The sequence below is a fragment of the Rutidosis leptorrhynchoides genome, chromosome 3, assembly GCF_046630445.1.
Source record: "Rutidosis leptorrhynchoides isolate AG116_Rl617_1_P2 chromosome 3, CSIRO_AGI_Rlap_v1, whole genome shotgun sequence".
NCBI lineage: Eukaryota > Viridiplantae > Streptophyta > Magnoliopsida > Asterales > Asteraceae > Rutidosis > Rutidosis leptorrhynchoides.
Window position 1 is genome coordinate 102,685,155 of NC_092335.1, and position 22,938 is coordinate 102,708,092.

A 22,938-nucleotide genomic window follows, 5' to 3' on the forward strand; every position below is an offset into this window, starting at 1 on the left:
CATGCTTGACTCCTAACTCTCTCTCCTTGACCAAAGATTTAAACTAAGTTTCAAAATAACTCTCTTAGACAAGAGATGTTGCTGCTGGCCGAAATATTGGGGAGAGGAGAAGAGGGTTTTGCTTGCTAATTAAGTTGATCAAGTGTCCTAAAAATCCTAACCAAATAATAGAAGGTGTTGGTGATTGAAAGCTTGGGGTATGCTACACTTGAGGCTTCAAGTTAGAAGCTATAAACTCTTCAACATCATCAAACATTCAGCTCAAAACACTGCTGCTGCTGTTCGGTTTTAACAAGGGTAGAAAAATGGGTTTCAAGCTAGGTTTCAAGGTGATAAAGGTTTAACTAACTCAAGAGTGGTTTGGTGTATTGTTCTATCATCTCCATTATCATCTTAAGCCTTCTAAACAGCCCTCAAACTAGTTTTGAGGAGGTATAATCTCTATCCTTTCTTGTTAGTTTGTAAGTATTATTTCACAACTTGATCCATGGGGTTTAACTTTAAATTGGTTTAAAGATTAACAAGTTTAAATTAGTAATTACACGCTTCCGTTTTTCTTATAATCATAAATGGTTTTAAGAGTATATGAACTTGTTAAATCCCAACATAGGATGCATTAGTGAGCCTGGACTTCGACCGTGTCTGCATGTCAAAAGTTTTGCTTATCATTTTGATCAGAAATTATCTGCTTATCATTCTTAGTCTAGACACGTCTTACTGCATTGATTGCATGAATAGTGTACAGACAAAATTCATATATTAGCGTATCTGCTAATCCATATCTTAGCGTATCTGTTACTGTAAACTTTGCCTGACATATCACGTAATTTCCTCCGTAATCTACGAAATCTTTTGCGCTATATATATAGATATTCTATGTAATTAGAATATCACCCGATAGCCGAAAAATCATTTCATATCGAAAAATCCTTTATTCAATCGAACGAAATGGAATTCGTCATTAGTTCAAGTCCCTCGAATTCCGATATGGAATCCCACTCAAGCTCCGAAAGCAGTGTGACCGGAATGGATCAACCAATTAGCCATCATCTATTCTGGATGAATTGGGGATAGGTTCGTAGCCTCCTCAATAATTGGAGACAAGAAGAAGGTGATCCCTTCCATCCACCACATTGCCCTCTTGACGATGAACCTGAAGCACTTACCGGCGAACCGGTCCGAAACACCATTTTCTCTCTCATTTCCAGAGTATCTCGTCACGATTATATACTACATCAAATTCTAGATTTTATTTATCCGCTCGTCCGAACCGACAATCACCCCGGTGTAATAGAAGAAGTCAACGAGCTTCGCGCTCGAGTAGTGGCTTTAGAGAATATGGTGCAAGGGTTACAAACACCAACAAATAACGAAGTATTAATTCATAATTTCAATTTTATTGAATAAATACTCCGTAAAAGTTATGTAATTTCTAAAGTCTTTAGGGATTATTCAGTTCTAGTTTCAACCGTAAATCAAATGAGTTTAATTTAATATTAACTCATTAAATCTATGTTACATCTGAAAAAAATATGCACATATATATTTTCATAAAGACTGTAATAAAATTCTGTTGTACAAAATATTAATTATGAAAAAAAAAATTTAACGGGTAGGTAATACCCGAGAGATATATAAATTCACAATTAATATGTTACATTTTTCGAATCTGATTAAGCAAATCATCAACTATACTCCCAAAATCTCACAACAATATACATTCTTGTATAGAAATCAAAACAACCATTCTCACCCAAATTTGATTACGTATTCTGATTTTGACAAATCAAAATCCAAGTCATGATTTAACAGAAGACATCACTCTTAGATTCCTACATCTTTCAAAGCTATACTTTGACTTTAAAACTGTGTTAGAACATCATATGTATATTAACGATTACAAACTGTGTTCAAACTCTCCGAAGTTTTCGAAGACACTTCAAACAATGAACAATAGAGATGATGATCCAACCACATATTACCCACATTTATGTACCTAAAATGCTCTCGAAGCCTAAGTCATAGTTCGACGCGTATCCGTGTCAGACCCTTTGGCATTTATTAGCTAAAATGAATTTTCAATTCCTTTTCAAAGTAGACAGTTTTGTCACAGCTCCAGCAAGTCAACTTTGAGTTTTCAGTCGGACTAGTCTTATTATAACCTCGATAGATACGTTGCCCTTTCGTCATCGTTACTGGGGACCTTTCATATCTCGCCACCTTAGCAATAAACTTACCAACAACTTCAATTATCTTTGACTTTTTGAAAAATTATTATATTTATTGAAATCACATCATTTACTCATTCGCATCTTGTAACGAGAATTGTCATATGAATCATCGGAAAACAGTAACCAGTATTTTGAAATCTCGCAGCATGTCTACGCCAACAGTTATATGTGTACGTAAAACGTCTATCTCCTGGACTTACATAATTTGAATGTGAAGTTCTGAAAAATATTTTGAACTGCAAACTAGTTCTTGAAATGCTGACTAAGCATCAAAAACTGTAAACGATCTTAACAGTAAAAAGTTTGATGACAAAGAATAGTAAGGTGGTAAAGCTGAGAAAAAGAGAAGGTTTGAAACTGGAAAACGGATTGAACAGACTATGAAGGAGGCTATGGACAAATCACAAAGACTAAATCTACCTTCAAAGAATCCAAATGATTCAGTGCCTGCTAAAGTCATTAACGAATACCTTACTCTTTATTCTAAACCTTTACAGACAAATCTTCATCATCATCCATCAATATTAGAAATTCTAAGATATTATCGTATCTTTCATTATAAATATCCGCGATATTTCTGAAGATATTTTCACAACTAATCTTATCTGAAGTCATTTATCTCTTTGCGCTATCAGTGTTACATCATATAAGAAACTATTAGTTTCTATATTCTATAAACTTTCGAGTTTAAATTATGAATGTTTTGAAGTAGTGTTGGGAACTGAAGCATGAGTTAGTATAATATAATGACACTTGATCAACGTGATTATATTACAGTAAGTCATGCTGAGTTTCTAATGGGACATGACGATTCACAGACCATGCCTTCATCATGTTTCATGTTACACGACTCTTGTATTCTATTTAATCTCTAAAAATATCAAGAATATATTTTCTTGATGATTCGGTCTTTTCAGGGTATTCTGGTAAATTAACAAATCAAGATCGTGCCATTACCATTTCCTTCTTAGAACATTAACTATGTTCATTCTGAAATTCATATCTGCGAATACTGGACCATTACAAACGTTGCTTAATCGCAAGAAGAAGAAACGAAAGGACAAAACTCCAAAATAGAAATTGGAGTATAAATCGCAGCAAATAGAAGGGAGCATTAACTGTAGATGTCAATGATTATAGAAGACAAAAGCAAGGGCTTTGAAATATAAGGGAAGATATAAAACCCAACAACCACCCAAAAATTATAAACCGTATATATCGATGCATATAGAAATATAAAGACACGGAAGAACTAAAAACACTATAAAACCGAGAGTATAGTAGAAGTAAATAGATTCTTCCGGAGGTAGATGAAAAAGAAGAACGACAGATATGAAAGTGAAGAGTATATCGAGAATTAGTACTGGATGAAGCATATTGACAAATACTTTAAAATATGAGTTGAGGGAGAAAGAATAGAAGGTGTGAGTTGTAAGGAAACGAAGGAGGTGGATTTATAGTGAAATACCCGACAGAGAAATCAAGATGGATTATCATATTAATTCGAAGAGAATCATAATCTCCTTAATCACCGAAGCATCAAATCCAACATAGATTACAAAGATTTTCTTTAAATTCGGAGATCAATTGTGATGACGTCAAAAGATATGACGAATCACTATAATCTTATTTCCTTCATTTACGATAACTTCCCTCATACGCTTCGAGTAATCGAATTATTTTATACATACTTCTTAGACATGATAAAACTTCATAATCATCATAATAACATTCTCATTGTTAGCCATAACGACCTCTATCAAATTTTGGGGACGAAATTTCTTTAACGGGTAGGTACTGTGACGACCCGGAAATTTCCGACTAAATTTAAACTTTATCTTTATATTATTCTGACACGATAAGCAATGTTTGTTAAGTTAAATCTCAAGGATTTTAAACTATGTTTATACATTCATTTAAACCTCGACCAAATTCCAATGATTCACGAACCATTAAATGAACATATATGAATATGTATGTATATGTGTATATGTTATAAATTGAAAATGTTAACAAAGTATTTAAATGTATAATGCTTTATATGAATGTATTTGTTTCAATATGATTATCGACAAAATTAAAAATATATATATATATTAAATGATTGAATTATCAGAAACATTGAATTATGATTACAAGTCTCTGTTGAGAGGTCTACTATGATTTGAGAAAATCTATTCCTCTTAACGATATTCGGAATAATTTGTAAAGCTATTTATAAATAAAAATAAAAAGTGTCATTTAAGAAAGTTAGACAAAAGCTAGTGGAGAATTGGTTTCCATAATATTCTATTAATCTATTTTCAAATGTACAAAAACGTTTTCAGTTTAAAAAGAACTTTATTATTAAAACGTATATAACTTTTATAAATATCTAGAATCACTTTTGACAACTCATTACTTAACCAGTATAATAAATATAACGATATTTATATTTTATTTCATTAAATATATATAACGATTTAAATTAATATTATATATATTTATACGCGTATTATACATACATAGTTTTTATACTTTTACTATACTTTAACTTTACATTTACTTTACTTTTACTTTACTTTTACTTTAATAATTCACTTTAATAATTCATACTTTAATAATTCACTTTAATAATTCATACTTTAATAATTCACTTTAATAATTCATACTTTAATAATTCACTTTAATAATTTAAAAATCTATTATAAATAGAATTCAATAGGTTTCATTATTTCATAGAAACTTGAAAATATATTTCTCTAAACTCTCTCAATCGATTTATATATATATATATATATATATATATATATATATATATATATATATATATATATATATATATATATATATATATATATATATATATATATATATATATATATATATATATATATATATATTTGCTCTGTATTATTTCAAGATATTATTAGTATACATAAAATATTACGACGGAGTGATGTCCGAGTGATTTCAAAATAGTTTTTTTAATGAGTCGAAGCTAAGGAAATTATGGGTTATAGCTATGGAGGTGTTGGGTATGGTTCATGGGTATGCTCGTGAGGTCAATCTAGTGTTTATCATCTCTATTGCGTCTACGTACTTTCTTGCAATACTGAATCTCAATATTGATACGTGAGCACTCATAACTTAACTTTTATATATCAATAGTGTATCCCTGACTAGTGCTCGAGTATATAGGATTATGCATGCTTGTACATTCGATATTGTCCTTAGATAGGTTTGTTGAATCCTGAATTAGATACATATGCTACTGAGATAGGGTATATGATATGCATGTCATTGGAAAGCTAGCGAAAAATTAAGAACTTTTCATTTAGATATCGAATGGTTTCGATGAACGAATTTGAAGTTATAGTCAACTGAATTTTAGTATTATTGTTAAAATGATTATTATTACTATCGTCGTTATTATTTTAATAGAAATATCATTGTTATTATAAAATATCATTATTACTATTATGTTAGTATTATCATTTTATCATAATAACATTTTTAGTAAATATAAATATTGTTATTTTTTTATAGAATAATAATTATTATTATTACAAAATAATACAACTTTTACTTATTATTATTATGATCAATATTATTTTATCAAATAAATAGGGGATACAAAGATATTTTTCACCACGCGTAATATAATTACATTAATAATACTTACCACTATAGTTTTACGATATTAAGTGAACTTTATAAATTTTACTACTTAAGATATATAAAAGTATATTTTATCATATATAAACGTTAATATAAATTTTTATTAATAAATGACTTTTATTATTATAAAATCTAATAAATATACTTAAATATATAAAACGACTATAGTTAAGTTATATAATAAACCCGTATAAATTTTAGAAGTCATTTTGGGTCAAGTTGACTTTTGTTGACTTTTACATATTAGTCTCGAGCATTAGGATTGTGGTACACTATGACTTGACCAAAAATTGTTAGACAAATATTGACCAACATACAAATATATATAATTAATATAGGTTCATGAATCCGAGGCCAACCTTGCACTTGTTAAATGACGTTATATGTATTTTTACTACGAAATACAGTATGGTGAGTTTCATTTGCTCCCTTTTATATATATTTTTGGGACTGAGAATACATGCGCTGTTTTTATAAATGTTTTACGAAATAGGCACAAGTACTAAAACTAATTCTACGTGGGTTTAAACCAGAAATATACCCTTAGCTTGGTAACATTAAACTCCTTGTCTATGTACGGTAGGCGCGAATCCTAAAGATAGATCTATTGGGCCTGACAAACTCCATCCTGACTATGGGATGCTTTAGTACTTCGAGGTTATTTTAAACACACCTGATCTGATGTACTTCAGAGGGTAAAACATGAACGTTAAGGCTTGTTACCGGGTGCCTACAACTTATAGAATACTTTTATACACTTGCGAGTGTACATATATTTATAAACGGAAATCTTGTGGTCTATTAATATATTGAAATGATTGTTATGATAAACCTATGAACTCACCAACCTTTTGGTTGACACTTTAAAGCATGTTTATTCTCAGGTATTAAAGAAATCTTCAGCTGTGCATTAGCTCATTTTAAGGATATTACTTGGAGTCATTCATGGCATATTTTGAAAGACGTTGCATTCGAGTCATTGAGTTCATCAAGATTATTATTATGTCAATTATAGTTGGATGTATTATGAAATGGTGTGCATGCCGTCAACTTTCGTTGTAAAGAAAGTTTGTCTTTTAAAAACGAATGCAATGTTTGTAAAATGTATCATATAGAGGTCAAATACCACGCGATGTAATCAACTATTTTGAATCGTTTATAATGTATATGAACGGGTCCTTTCATCATCCGAGCATCCCCTTAAGTATAAGGATAAATTTAGAACGAACTGTTCGGAGAATTCACTCTCGTTCAAGGACCACACCTTTCGTGCGATTTTCTTTCGGAAATGTAACATAAGATACCTTAAGAATCTATGAATCTTGTTATCCTCTTGGAAGGGACTGCTTAAAACATCTGTAATACGGATATGGTTACTCTACACATTCCTTTCTTCATTGGTTGAAACTATATGTTGTTCTAGTTAATGTTAACCCTAACTTCAACATGTAACTGAAAGGATAAAGTTACATTATGGAACTGTTCTTTCATTCCATCTAAGGATAAGTACACCTGCAGTATGGTAAACTGGGTGATATCCTTCATTATTCGTTCAGACCGTCCTGAAGGTACTATAGATAATTATGGCTTGCATTGCATATAAGTCCGATTATTCACTTTCAGCAAAAGTTTCATATAGTCAAATGAAACGTTCTTAAATATCAGGTTCTGTATGCCTATGGTCTCCCTCCGAAATTTAGGGGTTAGTGAAATCCGCGGCCAACACTATCTATACATCAAATCTCATAATTGTGATCACCATGTTTTCCATTCCACCTGTCAGCTTTATATTGCGACATAAACGCTCGATGTTTTAAATGAGTTTGGTAACATTCATGATGCATTTCATGCATCCAGCTTACTGAAAATGCCTATAAGGCTAAAAACATCAAATTTCCTTTTGTGGGTATATATATTCGGATGACATATTCATGATAGCAAGAAACGAAATCAACTTGTTGATCTCTTAGGACAAGGGACTTACTTAATGGCATATACCTATTCTTACTTTTATACGCCCAAGTACCTTTCGAGGTAAATAACTCACTTCTGAGCCCACGAGTCTCACGGAACCTTGATACGCTACTTCTTATTTAAATACGGTACCATTTGTTGTCACTCCTTAAATTTTGGGACGAAATTTCCATTAACAGGTGGGTAATGTAACGACCTGACTTTTTCGACTTGCTTTTATGCCTTGTATTTTAGCGAAACTGCGTATTTGTGCGTACTGTGTTACTTTATACTCTGGAAACTTGATTTACGTGGTTTACTTCCATTTATATGTTAAAACGTGCCTTAGAGTACGTAGGATAAATAACTTGATCTTTGGAAGCCTTTATAACCGTTAGTGTTATTTGACGTTTCGAATAAACCGCGAACTGCGCGCACATTTAACTTTTGTCGTAATCGGAATATTATGACTGCAAAATATTAATTATTATTTTATAATAATAATTACCTGGATTTTTGGATGCTTAATTACGCGTAGTAATTTAATTATGCACAATAGTTAGTCTTGTTGGACTTTCTACCTTGTTGGGCTCAAGCCCACCCTACTCTAGCTAGTGACCCAATTAATTAGCCCTTGTCCATGTCATCAATCCTTGTCAAATTCCTTGCTTATAAATACTAGCCCTTGTCCATGTCATCAATCCTTGTCAAATTCCTTGCTTATAAATACTAGCCCTTGTCCATGTCATCAATCCTTGTCAAATTCCTTGCTTATAAATACTAGCCATTTACCTCTCATTCAAATCACTTGCTCATTTGGTTTTCACACACACTTGTTCTTTCTTTCTTTCCTTTCTAGTATTGCTTGTAAGTCTTCTTTTTCTTCTTCTTTTCCTTTCATTTTTGTGGCCATCATCATCATATTATGGAGATCAAAGTTCCTTTTAGCTTTGATCTTGCTTATATCTTGTTGATTCAAGCATGAATCTTTCAAGAACATGGAAGATTCAAGCTTTCTAGCTTTGAATCTTTACCAACTTTGTAGATTCATCTTTCTTTTACTTTAATCTTGTTATTTTGTGATAAAGATTCAAACTTTTGTTTGTTATCTTCATATATTTTAAAGATCCAAGCTTTATGCTTCAAAGATCTTCAAGAACACTAAAGGTTCAAGCTTTCTAGCTTTGTGACCTTATAAATTGTGTGAAAGGGATCCAAGCTCTCTAGCTTAGGGTTCCATCACCTCTTTTGACTTGGATCATGTTCATACTTGTTTGATTGATGTAAAGTTTGTAACTTTATTTGTAAATAGGACTTGTAATTGTGTTAAGACTAAGGATATGATGTAACATTGGTTCATCATCCATCTAAGACTCTTAAATGAGTTGTGTTACCACTTGGTCTTAACATATTGTGTATTGATGGTATAATCTTGGTCAAAAGTGATGCTAAACCATCAACGAGTTGTACACTTGAAGCTACAAGCATCAAGGATGAGAACCGTGATGAGCATCAAGCACCAAGAACCTCACCGGAGCACTTGTCCACTGATTTTCGTATCTGATCAGACCACCTGGGCTACTGGAAAGTTTATTTTCAGTTAGTTCGGTTCGAGTAGATGATTTTCCGTTTAGGCCTCGTCTTAATCCGAGTTACGGTTTAGGATTTATGGCCCTCCGAGAGTCACTACACCCTATTAACGTTGTGCTGAAATTTCTGACCTACTCGCACTTAAACCGTCGCCACGGTCAAACGAATACGAGTTAGGTTCTGAAAATTGGTCAGAGGTTAGGGGACTCACATACGGAGCCATAGCCACTGACTATGCATCTTTTCAATTTACGTAGAGGTCTCAGCAGCTGACCGAAGTCAGACTATTGTTTCGATCTCTATTCTTGTCGAACTTACTTAGCTTTTATGATGATGAATGATGATGATGATGACACTTAAACTTATTTTATGCACTATTAGAATTTATAAAAACAACCTACTGACCTAGTAACCCTTTATTTAGGTTGACGACTGTGATGACCCGGAAATTTCTGACCAAATTTAAACTTAATCTTTGTATGATTAACATTTCCAACACGATAAGCAAAGTCTGTAAAACTGAATCTCAAAATTTTTGAACTACTTTTATATATTTAAATACCCTTCGGTTGTTTTCGACGATTCGCGAACAATTATATGTAAATAGATACATATATACTATAACTTAAAAATGTAACAATGTATTAATTGTTTGATACCGTACATTAAACTTATTGGTTTAAATATCTATTTGAATATATATGATAAGTTGAAATATTTATTATTAAAATTTATTTATAAATAACTTCCAATGTGTATTTAAAAACTGATTTATGTATATTAAAAAGATATATACATATATATAATTTCAAGTTATTTAGTAAACGATAGTAACATCCGTTTATTGATTCGATTGATATTTAGATAAGTTAACTAAAGCGTTTAAGATGAACCAGTAAAACACTAATTTGCTACAGTATTTTTAAATTGCTACAGTACCCAAAATGCTACATTGTCTTCGAAAATCACTATTTGCTACAGTGAAATTTGACTTTGCTACAGTGAATTGCTACAGTAAAACGCTATTTCAAAATAAATAAAAATATATATATATGTATATGTATATACTACAAGACGATGATTTATAGAAGCAAATAACCAAAACACTTAATTGATTAAAGCTACACTTAGGGTGACATAGTTATCAATGATTAAGTTTATATTTTGACAAGGGTACGAGTCACGAAACGAAAAGTACTAGTTTTCTCAGCGTACGAAAGGGCGTTCGAAAAACCGGAACCGAGACATAAGTCGAGTGACAACGTACGACTTATCGGAACAAAAATTACAAGTCACCTATGCATGTGAATTTAATATAATATATAATTAATTATATAAATTAAATATATTATATATATAATTAAATAATATGTCGACAAGCAAGAAAACAAACGAAAGTGAGCTGTCCAGACGGGCCATGCGATCGCATGGCATTTGCACTGAAAGCCCATGCGATCGCATGGGCATCAGATTCAGCAAACATGTATAAATAGCTCGATCTATTCTATTTCTTTCCTCATTCTTTTTACTCCGTATTATTTAAATTATTATTATTATTATTATTATTATTATTATTATTATTATTATTATTATTATTATTAATCCTAATATTATTATTTGTAATATTAGTGTTATTATTAGTATTATACATAAAATATTACGACGAGGTCATGAGCGTGTAACTTTCAAAACGAGTTCTCAAACGGGTTAAAGCTAAGGAAATTATGGGTTATTGCCAAGGAGGTTATGGGTAATGTTCGGGGGTATATTTTTGAATCAAATCTAGTGTTTATCATCTCCGTTACGTCTATGTACTTTCCTACAATATTGAATCACAATATTGATACGTAAGCATTTATATCTTATCTATTATATATTAATAGTGTATCCATGTCTAGTGCTCGAATATATATTTATACATGCTTGTATACTAAATTTCGTCGTTAAACAGTTTATAATGAATCACGAATTAAATACATATATTACTGGTAAAAGGTATATGATATACATGTTTTCGGAAAGCTGGCGAAAAATCAATAACTTTTCATTTAGATATCGAATAAATTCGATGAATGGATTAAAAGATATGATCAACTGAATTATGATTGACGTTAATTGAAATTGCTTTTGAATCTGCAATTAAGATTTAAACAACTTGTTTACGAGATTGATAAATTGGTTTTTTGAATATTATCAACCGAGTAAATGAATCCTTAAATAAGGTACGTCTCGTTTTGTTGAACTATTGTCAAAATTGACTTTTTGAAACGACTTTGGATAACTTTTGTATGTCGATCTCGAGCATTAGGATTGTGATACACTATGACCTGACCTAGCTTGATAGACATTTATTGACCAACATATGTTCTCTAGGTTGAGATCTACGGTTATTTGGTAATTCGAGTTTCGATCACATTTTGGTGAACGACTTTATATGCTGCTAAGGTGAGTTTCATTTGCTCCCTTTTTAATTGCTTTTGCAATATATATTTTTGGGCTGAGAATACATGCACTTTATTTTAAACGCAATGGATACAAGTACATACTAAATTCTACACTGAGTTTGAACCGAAAATCCCTTAGCTTTGGTAACTAGTAACTGCCAGTTATAAGAACTGGTGGGCGCGAGTAGTAGTATATGGATCCATAGGGTTTGATATCCCCGTCCGAGCTAGAGCACTAGCCTTTTAACGGACGTATGCTATTTGAGAAGCGTACACGTTGGTTTGCGTGTATTATTAAGATGATTATACAAAGGGTACAAATTATATATACGTTAAGTTTAGTTACCAGGGTGCTCAATTTCGTAGAATATTTTGATAAACGTTTCTGGATGAAACAACTGAAATCTTGTGATCCACCTTTATATACAGATTATGCGCAACATTAAAACTATGAACTCACCAACCTTTGTGTTGACACTTGTTAGCATGTTTATTCTCAGGTTTCCTAGAAGTCTTCCGCTGTTTGCTTAGATGTTAAACAAGCTATGTGCATGGAGTCTTACATGACATATTTTTCAAGGAGACGTTGCATTCACCAAATCATCACCATGTATCTTATTTTGACTGCATTGTCAACGGAAATAGTGTTGTAAACTATTATTTATGGTGATTGTCTATATGTAGAAATCATCAGATGTCGAAAACCTTTGATTTAAATATTCATTTATGGTGTGCCTTTTCAAAAGAATGCAATGTTTACAAAATGTATCATATAGAGGTCAAATACCTCGCAATGAAATCAATGAATGACGTGTTCGTCCATATGGATTTGGAGCGATCGTCACAACGACCTTTCAGACCGACTTACTACTTGCGTACTTTCATTACCGACTTTACCGCTTTTATCACTGTGAGTTATAGCATTCCCTTTTTACTTTAACTTATTTTGGGAACTGAGAATACATGCGGATTTTATGTTTTACATACTAGGCACGAGTACTTAAACTTATATATGTGTGGGTTATACAACGGCATAAACATTCCCTTTAGCTCGGTAACGTTTAGTCATTGGTTTTTGAACCGGTGAACGCGAATCTTAGATATGGATCCATAGGGTTTGACATCCCCACTCGGGCTAGTCGCGCTAGCATTTAACGGGTGTTTAATACTTCGTGAACATACGCACTCGCCAAGTGTACTTTCAGGGGGTTATAAACGTTAAGTCTAGTTACCGGGTGCCCACGGCTATACATATACTTTATCATACTGATTTGAATTACTGATTTGAAACGCTTGTTTGAAGCACTGAAATCTCGTGGCCTACATTACATTACTGAATACAAACAAACTATAGATCACCAACATTCGTGTTGACTTTTTAAGCATGTATTTCTCAGGTGTTTAGACGTTGTTGCTTCTGCTGTTAGCCTTGCTGTTCTAGTCTCGGTGTATAGACTTGCTGTTACAGACTTGCTGTGTTAGACTTCCGCTGCATTACTTAGAGATGTCTCAAGCATGAAACTTTTACTTTGCATTCCCAACTTATGTTATTTTCAAAACAATAGCTTTGTAATGACCTTAGTATCATGTACTCATGTTAATGTTTCCTATTCATCTTTTGTAAAACGTTATCTGTTCATGAATGCAAAACTGGTTTTCAAATAGCATATAGTGTTTGACCTTGTAATGATCCTGTTGTTGATGTACCGTACACGATGATTTTGTACGGGGCGTCACATTTTCCATTTTCTTTCTCTAATTTCTCTCAAAACTTAAAAACCCATTTGATTCCAAGTGAGATTTGAGAGTGGAGATTTGTGAATCAAACCTTGGAGCAAGAATTAAAGTTGTTCTCCTTGTTCTTAGCTACAAGTGGATAGTGTTGGTAAGTTCTAACTGTATGTTTTGAGTTTTAATTGGTTTATGTTAGGGTTTTGTTCATTTGGAACTTGTATGACCCATTTGAGGGCTAAATGGGTGAGTTTTGGGGTAAATTGTTAAAAGCAAACCCAAATAGCCATAACCTAGGGTTTGGTCTTACGATTTGAGGTTGTAAGTGTTAAATGGTGTTGTTGGTCACTAATACACTTTTAAATTGATGAAAGAATTGTTAATGGGTAAGTTTGACTTGATTTCGAGTCTAAGTATTAAAATGGGTCAAAAGAGTACTAGTTAACCTAATTGGGTGAAATGGGTATGAAATACCCCAAGTTTGTGTTAGTTGAATTAGTAGACTTTAATTCACTAGCTTTAGTAATTAAAGTTGAGTCACGGCCATTAATGGGCGTTTTGGTGGGTGTGAGTCATTTAATGCGGTTAGGACATTAAATGCTCAAGAATTGAATGATAGTGGTTAATTCCACTAGGTTGTATGTTAATTAAATGCATAATGTGATAGGTGCATTTCATTAAAGTTTGCGAGCTTGATTCACTAGATCACCAAAGGCGTTAAGGTGAGTGGAATAATTATATGCGTGCATATATGACGTATTTATTTGTGTAGTATGAGTTGTGAAGTGTCGAAGTGTTAAGACACCGCTTCTCACGTGGCGAGTGAAGTGTCGATGTGTTAAGACACCACTCGGGAGTGAAGCATCGATGTGTTAAGATGCCACTTCGGGAGATGTAACGAGTGAAGTGTCGATGTAAGACACCACTCGGGGTGAAGTGCCGAAGTGTTAAGGCACCACCCGGGGTGAAGTATCGAAGTGTTAAGATGCTACCCGTGGGGTTAGTGTGCGAAGTGTTAAGTGCACTAATGGTTGTTATGAACTCCGACGGTCCTTTAAATACCGTTTCCCTCGTTCGATTGGTTAACCATGGTTGTGTGTGGATTGTAGCATATTATATTGTTTATACTATATGCTATTGTTATGCTAGCTCGTATGGTGGAAGGCTTAGTATTATACTTGTGATGGTATGATTAATTATATTGCTAGCATGTATGCGTTAAATGCGTAAGTGATTGCAAGTAAGTCGGTGGTATATGTAATCGTATAATTGTTGCACTCACTAAGCATTAGCTTACCCCTCTCGTTGTTTATCTTTTTAGATGCAGGTGCGGATAAGGGTAAAGGAGTTGTCGGACACTAGGTGTCCTTTGATGATGTTTGTTGGAGCTTTTGAAGTTGGCCTAGCGTTTTGGGTATTTTAGCCCCAAACCATGCTCGATGTGTTGTGTGGATTAAAACTATCATTTTTGGATAGGTCAAATTTGTATCACATTTGTTAATGGCCTTCGTGCCTTTTGTAAAACATTAAACTTGTAGTATGTTCTGATGGAACGTGTGGTATGGTTACATATTTAATTGGCGCGTAAATGTGTATAAAAAAAATATATTTTATCGTATGGAATACGGGTTGGATTGTTTCAAACTCCTTTTTTGAGAAAAAGATAGGTGACGGACGAGACATTCTCTTTTGGAAAGACATTTGGATTGGAGACACTTGCTTGAAGGATAAATTCCCTCGATTATTCAGACTAGAGTGCAACCAGGAAGCATCTGTGAACGAAAGAATTCAAGATACTAATGAAACAAGGATGTTTTCGTGGAGCTGGGCAAGGGAATTAATGGGTCCGGTACTAGGCGAAATGATTCAACTCAAGACTATGATCAACAGTAATGTAACTCTTGGTGAAGGTAACTCATCTTGGAAGTGGGTTCTTGATAATAGTAGCACATACAACTCCAGGTTAGTGGCGGCTAAAATTGATGAATTAACACTTCTGAGATCGGGACAACCACATGAAACGATGAGGAACAATTTCATTCCAAGAAAAATTGGCATCTTTGTGTGGCGAATAGTTCGGGGTAGAATACCGGTTAGAGCATAACTTGACAAGCGTGGGATAGATCTTGACACAATTTTATGTCCCATGTGTAATGATTTCATTGAAATCGTAGACCACGCTATCTTATCGTGCAAGGTGGCAAAGGAAGTTTGAAAATCTATATATAACTGGTGGGGTTCTATTCCGCCTAGCAATGATAACATGCTCAACTTCTTTTCGGGTTCGGGTCGAGGTAACATCACGGGCGAGGAAAAGAAAATTTGGCAGGGTGTCGAATGGGTCACGGGTTATTATATTTGGAGAAATAGAAACCAAAAAGTATTCAAAAATGACCCATGGGCATCATCGAAGGTGGTAAGCGAAATCCAAGTTAAAGCTTTTGAGTGGATCACTAATCGTTCGAGGAAGAAATCGTTAGATTGGTTGCAATGGCTAGTAAATCCAACCAACTTAGGATCCCCACGTATCAACAATCGAAATCCAGGTTGATTTAGATTAGGGGATGGATACTTGAGTTTTAATAATGCTTGTATATAGATACTGTTTCGAGTGGAGGCCTATTATGGTTTCTCCATGTGAACCATACTTGTACATACCTTTATTTATATATATAATATTCACTGTTGGCCTTTCAAAAAAACAAGTATTTTAAGAAATTTTGTTTTTTTTAACGGCGATATCAACATCGAATGCTCTCATTTATCATCCACACACGCGTTAGGAGGAAACTTTCACACACCATCACTGCATTGGGTACCCAGTGTGCTTTGGATTAAACTGAGAGGCTTAAGGTATACACCGTATTACCCCAACAAAATTCTTGAGAAAACCCTCTCCTATGATTCGAACCCTCGCCTATTATTTCAAGGACGTGCGCCCGAGATCAACATAAGAAATTTTACTTTTATATTGTATTTTTGCTAAACTTACTTTTACCCGTAATTTTTTTTACCTCCATATATTTTTGTGTTGCATGTATGAAGTAAAAAAAAAAAACAAATAATATCTTATTATTCTTATCTATTTATGAAATTTCACTACTAATTTATAATATCACAAAAAGAGATATTAGATTATTACATTGAGACGGGGCGAGTAATAGATAAGAATGCACTAACCTAGAGATTAGAAATAAGACCGTCTAGTTATGTCTTTAGTTGCAGCTCTTCTTTTTGTTTTCCATGAAACATATGCAATAATGCACGCGATGTTAGATTAGAAACAGGGTTAATCATGGTTAGTGACATCCCCTAAAATAATGACACAAAATTTATGAAAATACATATGTGCGACGTGCTAATGTGAGTCAAAATAAATAAAATAAATTTGAAGAAGAAAGTAACTCTCAAACACATCACAAAACACAAATTAGCTGAAAAGCTAATATCATACATTTACACTCTGAAATATAACTTATATCACTTCCAGAATACAAAAGTTTAAAGATGACTCGAGTGATTTAGGTACAAGTTTGTGTAATTTTGTCAAAAAAATATAATAATAATAATAATAATAATAATAATAATAATAATAATTGGGACAACTTAAATCAATAATTGCGCGAGATCATGACCATTACTGGCTATGCCAAAGCCAAAACTCATGTGACCGATGAGAAACAGAGATATTATTATTGCGGGATTGTTTAACATTTTGTCTTATATGGTGTGATGTAAGAAGAAAGTGGGATTAAATTTCCACCTGAAGGTGACAACTGTAACCCTTTTATATAAATATAAGGGTGAATTTGGGGCTATTTTCTTTACTTTGAATAAATCTACTGATAAACCCTCATTCCACTGAACTCGCCATTTCAATCAAGAAACCCTCTGCAAAACCCTAAATAAATCATGAGGCGTGCTTTACTCAACCCCAAATTCGTCACTCATTACATCCTTACCCCCACTCCTCTTTCATCTTCAACCCCCATTCCAAACACACTAATTTCACCTTCATTCAGTTACCCATCCAAATTCAGATTTTTCTCAGCTGTAAATGGCAATCCATCCACCGACAAACCAAACCCTAATTCAGAATCAACCACCGTTTCCCCTCCACCACCAAAAGATTTCAAGGTCCAAGATGTCAGCACTAAAGGTACATTACTAAACCCTAATTTCTTTTTCAGTGTATATGAGTATGTGTCGATGAATGTCTGTCTGTATGTACGTATGTCAGCATATATGTAAGTTTGACTCGTTTAACAATTCATATTACTATTATCATGCCTAAATCCCTAAACTCGATCTTAATGAGTATCTGATTAACTGTTTGAATGTTTAACGTGGCTCCTATCAATAGTTTTCATGGCAATTTTTTATAATTTCCTGTAATGGTCAACAGAAAAACTTTATAGTAATTTTACAAAAAATACATAAAAACAAACCTATTGTTTGCTCTTCGAAGTTGTTGTCTATCGGTATTGATTGCTTTCAGTGCCTAGTTAGCATGCTGGCTTTTACGGTCAAGCTCTTGCTGTAATCCTGGTAACTGCAATGAAGCCTGCTCTGACTTTTCGTTGACTTCACGATATTAAGCCTCAAGGTCGTTGACTTAAACCCAACCATTCTTTCAACCCAAAAGTGAACCTGTTAAGTGTTAACCCTGATCCAACCCAGATAACCCGTTTATCTTATTAGGCCAGCAGGTTTTCAGTTGATTAACATGTCACCATTCTTTCAAATGGTTGTCATGAGTCAACCTCTAAATCTATCACTCATTGTTAAATTAAAATAAAATATTTAAACTGTTGACTACTACTTAATTTATTTCTGGTTGGCGATTGAACCCAAAAACTCATTGAGTAACTCAAACCCCTGCTACAGGTTGGTGGGTTTCTGGTTGACAGGTTTGCAGATAAAAGAATCTGACCCAAACTTTCTTATATTGAGTCAGTTGGTTTGAAAATGCCAGCCCTGTTAAGGTTATAACTGCATGTATGTGATTAAAGTATTACAAGTATTTATTTCCCTAACATTTTTTTATGATACATATAAGTAACATCAACCTTATCTGACATTTTATTTGACTACAGGTGGAACCGGGCATGGTGTTTCACCAGAATCGGAACAAATGCATCCTCATACCCTGAACGTGATGCGAGGCTTCATGCATATATTGAACAACCCAGACGTTTATCTTGAAACGGCGAACGACCCTATAATTCGTAATATCGCTGATCGGAATCCAACAATCGCTAACCAGCTCAACAATCCTGCCGTCATCAGGCGAACACTAGAGGTTCTAAGAAACGAGGTTCTAAAAAAACCTGAACGCTTTCGTGAAATGATGGGTAACTTTGACCGACTGCTTAGGCGAATTGACAAAGATGGCCAGGGGACTAACTTGGATCTGTTTGAAGCTGTTTTTGGTTGTGCTTATCCGGGCGGGGCGGCTCAAAACCAGACGGCTAACCCTGAAACCACTGGTGGTGATATGGGTGGGGCGGAGACGACTACTGGTTCTCCTGATCCGAGTACCGACCCGCTTCCCAATCTGTGGGCTGCTGCTGGTGGTAAGCATCAATTATTCTCACTCTTTTTCAACTCGTAATTATTAGGGTTAAAGCCGTAAATAGGTTATATACTATGTGTTTTGTCTCATTGTAGGTTATATACCCTAAAAACTCCCAGTGTAGGCTTATACTCTCATATAGTGTACTAATATAAACCACTATACTATCTTAACCTGCAATCAAAATAATAGATGACGCGTAATCTGAGTTGGCGATGAGTTGTCATGCGGTCATGCCATGTCGGATTAGTGACTAGATATTTTATATTTTTATATTACTAAGTTTTTTTTATATATTTTTCATTACTAGATTTTTTTATTCTCATTTTTCTAACCAAATTGAACAAAGATGAAATTTTAGAGCTGTGCATAAACAGGGGAAGAAATGTGAGGCTAATTTACAACAGAAATATGATATGCTTAAATCAATCAAGATGCAATATTTGTAAGACCCACTTCAATATAACTTAATTTTGAATAAAACCCAGAAATCAAAGTCAAACCATTAACATAATCATAACATCAAACTAAAACTAATTTCTCCATTAACAACAAGATTATCATCTTGATTTTGACATCAAGAAGAAAAACGTAACGATCTTGATTTTGACATCGGGATTAAAGAACTTGACGATGAATTTTGGGAAGAACTTCAATAGATTCAAAAAGCTGGTTTTGTGTTTAAGTGTTAATGTATATATTGTGCAAGTGATTGATAAACAAAAAGAAAAAGCCATGTAAATTCCATGTCATATTTAAAAGAAAAACAAAAAATTTCACATAATAATTTTTACCGATAGCAAGTCATTTTTGTTGACATGAGTACAAAAGTATATAGCCGACACTGAGAATTTTTTTGGGTATATAGCCTACAATGGGACAAAAAGGAAAGTATATGGCCTATTTATAGCTTAAACCCTAATTATTAATATATATTAATATATTAATATCATGATATGATATGATAATTTAACACTTTAACTGCTCAAATGTCCAGAATTGGAACAAATGCATCCAGAAACCTTGAACCTGATGCGAGTCATCATGCATCTGTTGAACAACCCAGACGTTTTGTTTGACGAGGTGATGAACGACCCTAAAATACGTGAATTCCTTGATCAGAATCCAGAAATCGGTCTCAAGCTCAATGATCCCGCCTTCAGACGAAAAATGGAGGTTCTAAGAATGGAGACTTCAAGAAACCCTGAACGCGTGCGTGAAATGATGCGTACCGCAGACCGAGTGGTCAGGCGGCGATTTGAGAAAAATGACCTGGAGGCTAACCCTGCAACCACTGGTAATTATTAATATCATGATATGATATGTATATGCTCTCTGTGTATCTCTAATAATAATAATAATTTAACATCAATGATCAATGATAATGATAATATGATAATATAATGAAATGATGATATGATGACAAAATAATTATGATAAAAAAGGTGATGTGATTTTGCAGGTACAGTTAATGCAACAAACGCCACGCCAGATGGCGGTGTCGATGATGTCAGCAACTCTGAGATACTGACTTTTAATGTACGGGTTTTAAATGGCACGAACTTCGTCATTAAAGCTAATCCAAACGCGTCTGTTAAGGCGTTCAAATCTGTTCTTGAACACAACTGTAATGTACCAGCAGGAGAACAGAGGCTCGTGTACAAGGGACGTGTTTTGTATGATGATGATCATGAGACTCTTAAAACCTACGGTATTTTACCTATAATATTACTCCAGTTGAGTATTTCGACCTAAAAGTAAACCTGTTAACCCTGATCCAACCCAGATAACCCCTTTATCTATTTATGCCAACAGGTTTTTAGGTCAGTTTTGATTAACATGTCATTTTGGGTCAAATGAGTCGCATGAGTCAATATCTAAATCTATCATTAATCATTTACAAGCATAAAAGAGTTTATAAAAATCTAAAAAATCTAATACTACTAAAACATCTTTAAGCATTTTAGTTTATCAAATTAAATTAAAAAATTTAAACTATTGACTACCTTTAAAATCATTTCTGGTTGTCGAGTAAAAACTCACTGAGTAACCCAAACCCGAGCTGGATATTAGCAGGTTGGTGGGTCAAACCCTGACCCAAACTCTCTTATTTTGAGTAAATCAAAATAAATAATTAGGGGGACTTATTTTTCAATAGATGTATTTTATTGAGGTGTTTTATGGTAAAGTTGTAAGAGGATAATAAGCCAATCAAATACAACTGATTAAGACAATTAATTCGAGGCTATATGGTTATGGAAGAGGATAAACAATTTCTACTCTTATGGTATTTATTTATTTATTTATAAACTTGATTGATAGTTTAATTAATTGGTCAAATGTCTTTTTAATTTGGCTACAGGTTTGGAGTCGGACCAAACTGTTCACCTGATTCGTGGTTCAGGTGGTTTAAGTTGGTATGAACGTACTCCCAGCCAGGTTGTATTTGTTTCTGTGTTACTCTTGTAGTTTGAATTTTTTTTTTCTTTCTAATAATAGTTCATTATGATGATGATGTGGACTCACTCGAATTTTGCTTTTTTAGTTATTTGGCCCCAGGATGCATTTTATACAAGCCATGTATTATTCAAATCCCCAATTCAAGGAGATGATGGAAGATCCCGAGTTCAAAACGTATGTTCCCTGAGCCCAACATGGAGGTAAATCATGATTTGGGGACTTCTTACTCTCTTCAAACTTTTACGTTTATTGCTATTAATATTATTATTTATTATAAATAATAAATAATTCACTTATTTAACCATAACATACTAACATAACATGCTTATTGCTCCTGTTACAGCAATGGATGACACTAAACGAAACTGTTTTCTCGGAGCTCACAAAGGGACCTGGTAACATGAATTTTGATATATATGATTAAGAACATTACAAAGCATTTTATTTATTAAATATTAATTATTATTATCTTTTAACTAATAAGTAATAATAGTTGTTGCTTGTGTGTTTAAAAATGAATAACAGTCCCACCAGAGGAACTTTATGCTACGCAAGTAGCACAGCTTCAAGAAATGGGGTTTCTGGATAGTAACGAGAATCTGCAAGCATTGATTGCTCACTCAGGTGATGTGTACGGTGCAGTTGAGCTATTAACAATTAACAATTCTGTCTAAATTTCATTAGCTCGATCTCTCATTTACCGGTGTTATTGTTAGCGACTGTTGGGAAATCTTGGTTAGCGATATTAAGCTAGTGTACATAATCAGTCAGCGTGTCAGGGATGACTTTTTTTAGTTTATGAACTTTTGGTATGTGAATTTTAGGAATTATTGCATGTTTTGTTGTGACGTGATCGTGATACACTAAATATTTGATCATCATGGTTTTGTACATTTTTATCATGTCCTTATTGTATAGTTGATTGAAACTCGTATTCTCTAAATGACCACCAAATATATTATAAAATGATCCAAACTTAAGTGCAAGAATCACATTAGTAAAACAACTCGTACCATTTAGCACTTTAGACTGTGACAGTATATGTACATTTAAACACACGCAATGTAACGTCCTCCCAATAGGGTCTGGAAGGAACGTCACTAATATCAAAACATACCAACATATTATAATAAACGAGAACAATACTAAATGATGAATTTAACTTTAATGAGTACGCAGCGGAAAATGAAATATCTTTACAATGACAGGAATAACAATAACGTAAATGTCCACATGCAGAAGTAATAAATGCGATATCTCTTGATCCTATGTCCAAGTAGCATCACATAATCAG

General features: G+C 33.4%; 1 protein-coding gene across 4 annotated transcripts; it reads left to right on the forward strand.

Annotated features, from left to right (window-relative positions):
• The first annotated feature begins 17,388 nt into the window (after positions 1 to 17,388).
• On the forward strand, positions 17,389 to 22,576 carry LOC139896590 (ubiquitin domain-containing protein DSK2b-like). 4 transcript variants are annotated; one of them, XR_011776291.1, is made up of 8 exons: positions 17,389 to 17,768; positions 18,706 to 19,185; positions 20,182 to 20,481; positions 20,647 to 20,895; positions 21,547 to 21,623; positions 21,730 to 21,844; positions 21,988 to 22,039; positions 22,170 to 22,250. XR_011776291.1 is itself a non-coding variant. In XM_071879232.1 (8 exons), exons 1-7 carry the CDS (start codon positions 17,522 to 17,524, stop codon positions 21,995 to 21,997), a joined length of 1,452 nt encoding a protein of 483 aa, XP_071735333.1. In that variant the 5' UTR covers positions 17,389 to 17,521; the 3' UTR covers positions 21,998 to 22,039; positions 22,170 to 22,251. The 4 variants fall into 4 exon arrangements, 3 of the variants coding, with proteins under 3 accessions (XP_071735333.1, XP_071735332.1, XP_071735334.1); XM_071879232.1 differs by having other exon boundaries at positions 21,730 to 21,818; positions 22,170 to 22,251; XM_071879231.1 differs by lacking the exon at positions 21,547 to 21,623 and having other exon boundaries at positions 21,730 to 21,818; positions 22,170 to 22,576.
• The last annotated feature ends 362 nt before the right edge of the window (positions 22,577 to 22,938 follow it).

Coding starts and splice junctions, on each gene's coding strand:
- LOC139896590 (XM_071879231.1), top strand. CDS start 17,522: ATGAGGCGTGCTTTACTCAACCCCAAATTCGTCACTCATTACATCCTT. Junction 20,482..20,646: donor GGCTAACCCTGCAACCACTG/GTAATTATTAAT, acceptor GTGATTTTGCAG/GTACAGTTAATGCAACAAAC. Junction 22,040..22,169: donor GGAGCTCACAAAGGGACCTG/GTAACATGAATT, acceptor AATGAATAACAG/TCCCACCAGAGGAACTTTAT.